We start from the raw sequence: 6,000 nt of genomic DNA on the forward strand, positions 1-6,000 counted from the left end.
AATTAATTGTTGTAGTTGTTGATTAATTAGGTCATTACCACCTCTCCGAGAAGGAAGGCTGGTTACACTTGTGCTCTCTTGGAGGTCTCGTAACAATAGAACCTTCACCTTAGTGTGAGGAGTGACCTCTCCATCTTTGTCATCACCAAGGGCAGGATGCGGTCCCAGCCATGTTCCTTGCAGTGAAGTTCTTGAGCCAAGACTGTCCCTGCTGAAAAAGTTACCCATAGAAGTTAATGGTGAGCCCCATCACCTCCTCAAGACAAGATTTCACTCTCTCAAAGTGACACTCCGAGGAAAAAAAGAGGGGGGGGGGGGGTGGGGTGGGGAAGTGGAGGGTGGAGTGGGGGGAAAGGTGGTAGAGGATGACGATGTGGCTGAAGCAGGCACCAGATATGGCAGCAAGCAAGGTATGGTGGGGTGTTGGTCCAGGTGACATGCCACGGTAGAGACAGCTGCAGAGGGGGTGCTAGGCAGGAGAAGAAGAGGCGGACAACAGCAGGAGGGGTCGGTGGCAGGAGAGGCAGGTGACAGTGAGTGATGTAGGTGGCAGTGGGACAGGAAGGGGGTGTTTGGTAGTGATGGAAGCTGATCCCCGGGGGGATGTGGGGGGTTTTCATGGGAATCAAGCTTTAAGTGAGTAGCTGAAAGCCGTTTAATAGATAGAAGCCACATTTTTATATCCTATTCCACCTATGTCCCTGTTCCCTAGTTTAAGCCGTTCCTCCCTTGTTTCTACACTTTCAATGCAATTGGCTTTTAGATTTTGTGGCCATACCTTCTAGGGGGCTCTTGTCAAGGATGTGCAGTGGCATCCTAAAATCCATTTGGCAATAGCTGTGGCCTAATATGTGGATATCTGTCACAACTAGGTGTGAAGGTTGTGTAGAAGGTGTTGTAACTTATCGACATGCCTTCCATTAACTTTGCAGATTAGTCATGTCATCTTGAGGAGTCTAAGCTGCTGCGATGGAGCTCCACTAGGGGAAGCACCATCAGACTACAAGGAAGAATGGACATGTGCTTTAATGCACACTGGGTCCACATAGGCTTTATCACCTTTTCTTCATTTGCACAAGAGCTTCATATGCTTTTGGCCTATTAGATTTCTGTACCACTCTTAGTCAAAAGTAATGATTGGGAATGAGCAAAACATCTCCATGCATGACTGATCCAGATGTTATTGTTCCCGATCTACAATGGGATCCACTACCACATAGAGACCATGTTGTATTTGTTTTAATTCTTGCGAAATGATAATTAGCAGCTTTTCCTGATTAGAATGCCAAGTACTTATATCTTAATTTAAAGTGCTCTATTGCAGGATCAGAGGATCAATATGAACATGTTTCGGCTATTCTTGTGAACATAACCAAGTTTGAAACTGGGAGGAAGCTTTTGATGGACGCTAAATTAGGCCTTTTAAAGCAGATCCTTCCTCAATTTGACTCTACAAGCACAGTCCGCAGAAAAGGAGTGAGTTTTGTGTAAAAATAAATTGTTTGCCTTGTTGTGTATTGTCACTGTTCTTGTTTCCTGACATGGTAATTGAGCTGAAGTAGCATGTGGCTGCTGGAATTGAAGGGAAGTATCTTACAATGAATGTAGATAGAGTTGAGTATGCCGAACAGCATAGTTTCCTGTTGTTGATATAGCATATCAGGTTTAACTTTCATTTTATGGATAGCAGGTGGCAGGTACTGTGCGGAATTGCTGTTTTGAGGCTGAAACTCATTTAGCTAGTCTGCTTCTTGCGTCCCAATATTTGTGGCCTGCACTTCTGTTACCTCTTGCAGGGACACAGGTTTTCATCCTTTACATTTCTGATATTCAAAATAAGGAAAAACGTGTATTTTCATTGAGGAGCTGATGGTCCAATTCTATATGTCGTGCTCAACTGAAATTTTGGCTTTTTTCAAAGGTCTATTGTGAGGAGGATACTTCTAAAATGCCCCTTGAATTAGCCAGTCCATTATCTCATGAGCGAGAGCCAGAGACAGACCCTCAGCTACGCATTGAAGCTGCAGAAGCTTTGTACCTTATTGCTCTGCATGTAAGTTTCTCTTTGTAAATTTGTTACTACTCGAGAATTGTGTGAGAGGCTGTCTCTCTCATGTGATTGACCACAACGTTCAGATTCCCAATAGCATTCTGTAGTGGGTAATTGAATGATACTCTTAGGAAGGGGGATGGGACCTTGAGACATGTAGATGGAACTAACATGTGTCAGTGCTGCTTTTGTGTAAGCTGCACATATTTTTACTTAAATAGTTAAATATTAGTGCGGGAAGGGATTAAACTCATCATGAAGTACAAAGATCAAATTGTAAAAACCCTGCTCCAGTGGATAGGGATGGGTAAAAGGAAAGGATAAATCCAAAATGAGCCCATTGGGGATTTTTACATTATTTGGGAGATGTCATCAGATAACATAACTGATCCGTCATTAGAGGATAAGAACAAAGTTGTCCCCTGCTATCAAAAGATAAGCTGGCACATTTGCTGATCCTCAATTTGGAAGCCATTATGAATTGTGATGTAATAGACTTGAAATCAATCTTTCTTGGAACCCTTAAAAGGAAGAGATGAATTGTATGATTGGAAATTTGAAAGAACTCTCCTCTTTTTAAATTCTGTGTGGTGGTGGAAAACAGTATGTGCCCATGATCATTCACCCCATCTCTGACAAATCTTATGGCACAGGCATGCACATAGAGGCATGGGATCAAGTATCATTAGTCTCTCTGTTAATCCCAGAAGGGCATGCTGTTATAACGGTTGATGTGCATACTTAGGTAGAGGACCTAAATTACATCAAGTTAGACAAAGTTCACTGCAGTTCACTTTCCCTCATTGTAATTCTTTCCAGGATCACTTTTGTGCACTTGGGGCTGTTGGACTGAACATGCATGCCATATGCCAATTGACGTTTGTTTTGATTGTGGCAACTATTCTAAATATTAAGACATCCGTGTTCTTATGTTGTCTGATATTCTGACTTTGAAAGACTGGGAAAACCAAACACATTATATTTATCATCAAATTCATATTTGCAATGATGGAAACAGGAGGGTGGGCGCAGGGCACTCTGGGCAGTGAATGGACCTAGAATCCTTCAAGTGGGATATGAAGATGAGGAGGATCCTCGAGTGCAGGAAGCATATGAGAGGTTGGGATCTCTGGTATGTATTAGTTATTTTCTGTGTCAAAACTGCAATAACCATTCCATAAATCTCTGCTGTCAAAGAAAATGCAGGTTGTAAGCTTTACTTAATAGAAGATTATTGTTTCTGAACTGTTGTCGTGTTAATTGGTTTTGACCATTGTGATATGTGAGATGAGATTGTTGTTTGCAGTTGATCGATGAAAGTGGATTTCAAAATCAGCCTCATGAAGTTCAATGAGAATGCTGAGGTTGGAACTGATTTTTCCTAGATTTTGTGAACCGTTGCCCCTTCTTGTGATGTCCTGGAAGGACATGCACTTGTCTTAAAAGTTCTGGTTTTGATGAGAAGTAAGTATATTGACAATTCATGGGATGTGCTAGAAACTGTCAATCATTTCCCCCCTCCCCCTTTTCTGCCTGTCCCCGAGGCGGAAGATGGAGCTGTTATAAATTATCAATCATACATTTCTCATTCTTTTCCTTGTCCATGTTGTGGAAGGTGGTTCTGTTGCAAATTGTCAAGCATACAGTTCAGTTTGCTTGCTTTTCTATTGCTCTCTTTTGTTCAGTTGTGAACTATATATGTCTGCTTTTCTCTTGCTTTTGTTTTGTGCAGTTGTGGAATGTACGTATGCTTTTCTTTTGTTTTAATTTCTGCAGAAAAGGTGTGGCTAATTATATTTGGGGGCCCGGTTCACATCATCGTGCATCGTAATCATCTGTCGATCTGTGCTATATAGGCAAAGAAGCTCACTGGTTTCTGTTAAACTGATGAGGCAAGCCAACTCCACTCTCTAGGATCCCAGTCCAGCTCATCCAAAGCTCGGTCCTCCCAGATCCATGGCGGCCACTCTTGAAAATCTGACTAGGCAAGGTAGGGATCAAGCTTCTACGACTTCTCCTGGAGTCTTATCACTCGGATTGTCCTGCAAGGGAGGTTGGGCAAAGCTAAGCTCTGCTGTCCTCCATTCAGTGTGCTGACTTGAGACCCTCCTGTATGGTGAATAACTTTTTTTTTTTTGGGTTGCCTATGGATCTCTCCGAACTCTGATGGAACAGGCAGGGCCAGCCTCCCACTGAATGTGTGCGCTAGCCTTGAGCTGCAGCATGTGTCTATCTCTGACATGCGTTTTCCATGTGGCTGGCTATCTATCAATCTTCTCCTAACATAGAGGTATTTGCTCTAGCGCCTTCCACATGCTCTGCCTGGCTCGTGACAGACAACGAAGGAAAGAGGATTGGGGGAGGGCAATCAATCCACCTCAGAGATCGTTTCCAGTCGCCTCCAAGACACAGGCATGACACACACTTCTTTCGTATAAAGGACTGTTCATGCATACAGACTTTAGCAGTCTTTAATCTCGCTAATTCCACGATCAGGGCAATGAAAAAGGACATGTTCTGAGAAAAGCAACGGAGATTGCTGATCCATTTGCATAAATAAAAGAAAGGCGGTGCCTTGTGAACCCACAAAATTGTGAGTCTTCCTTTCTTCTTCCCCTCTTATATACCACATGAGTAGGAAAAAATCTTTCGCTCTACAAGAGATTATGCCCTTTAAATTCAAGGGTTATATGGTATATTGGCATGTCCAACCAGTCTTTGAATTCCCGTGAGTCTAGTTACAATTAATTGCCTATATAATAGTTTGTAGCTTAATGATACTAGACTTAAAGCGTATCTTTCGTAATTGTTAAGAACATTAGTGTTATCTGTTAAATATAGAACAAGCAATAATTATACATAAAATATTGTAGATAGTAAAATAGTATAAAACAATAAAATTACCATAATCAATAAATTAATGATAACAAATTTAGAAGAAAGAAATCTTAACTTAACAAGATGGACTCTTCAAAATCCTAGAGAAAGTTAAGGAAAAGGGAAAATGATGGGAAAATCTTAATAGATAAAGGGGATTTAGGTAAAGGGATCTAGGTAGCGCTTTTTGATAGACCATGTTTTGAGTTGTGATGGTGCAAGTTTATTTCTAATCCACATGTTGGTTTCCTTGAAACAATTTTATAGCTTTAATACTTTAACACTATCTTGTTTGTTTCAAACTCCAAAGTTCCTTGATAATCTCCTTTCTTTGTCATTTTCAATGGCAAATCCTTTTTTGTGAAGTATTGGTCTTAGTTCGGGCTAGAACCTCTACTGACTTGGAAATAAGCTTGATTAGCTCTTTGTTGACTATTTAGGGCACATCTTTAAATGCTAGACATTCGCTAGTAAGCTTACAACATTAAGTGCACAAAGATCCCTATTAACTTGAGAGGACTCACTCAAGATTCCATCAAGGCTTAGGGATTTACATTTTTCATTTTTGAAATTACTTGTTTTAGTAGTTTCTCTACGACGGGCCAATCTAGAAGCAATGTTGCATTAGTGATAACATGGCTCTCATGAGTATGCAGGAGAGAGAGAGAGAGAGAGAGAGAGAGAGAGAGAGAGAGAGAGAGAGAGAGATGCATTAACATCCTTTTATATACCTTAGAGATGCATTGAAACCAATGTTTCTCCTTAGAGAGGGTGGTGATAACTTGATTTATCAATAATTGCAGTAAGAATTAAAGCACATGAATTGAAATGCACAATTTACCACTTAATCTTGGACAATGAATAGCTTGTTGGTTCCAAAACTGGTGTCCCTCCTGGTATTTCTTTATCTTGTATTGCAAATGGATTGAGTATATTGAGAGTCTTCTTTGCTAATCTTGTTAGTAATCATGTTTGTCATGTCTTGTTCTCTCTTGTCTGGGAGCCTTAGTTCGAGTACGAGAACTTTACGAGCTATGATCTGTTTGTCACTTGTTTTGACGAAGAAGGTAGCT

At 40.9% G+C, this 6,000-nt stretch overlaps 1 protein-coding gene across 3 annotated transcripts in view; it reads left to right on the top strand.

The window, feature by feature from the left end:
- Nucleotides 1-3,705, top strand: part of LOC148027453 (ARM repeat superfamily protein) — a 58,842-nt gene extending 55,137 nt beyond the window's left edge. For all 3 annotated transcript variants that reach the window (XM_087689148.1, XM_087689146.1, XM_087689147.1), the window contains exons 5-9: nucleotides 1,325-1,476; nucleotides 1,691-1,804; nucleotides 1,922-2,053; nucleotides 3,069-3,182; nucleotides 3,357-3,705. In XM_087689148.1, the coding sequence (XP_087545274.1) occupies nucleotides 1,325-1,476; nucleotides 1,691-1,804; nucleotides 1,922-2,053; nucleotides 3,069-3,182; nucleotides 3,357-3,404 (560 nt within the window). In that variant the 3' untranslated portion in view covers nucleotides 3,405-3,705. The remainder of the gene's footprint in view (nucleotides 1-1,324; nucleotides 1,477-1,690; nucleotides 1,805-1,921; nucleotides 2,054-3,068; nucleotides 3,183-3,356) is intronic.
- Nucleotides 3,706-6,000: the final 2,295 nt, after the last annotated feature.

This window comes from Lygodium microphyllum, chromosome 12 (genome assembly GCF_053477565.2).
Source record: "Lygodium microphyllum isolate KBCC chromosome 12, Lygodium_microphyllum_v1.1.10, whole genome shotgun sequence".
Lineage (NCBI taxonomy): Eukaryota > Viridiplantae > Streptophyta > Polypodiopsida > Schizaeales > Lygodiaceae > Lygodium > Lygodium microphyllum.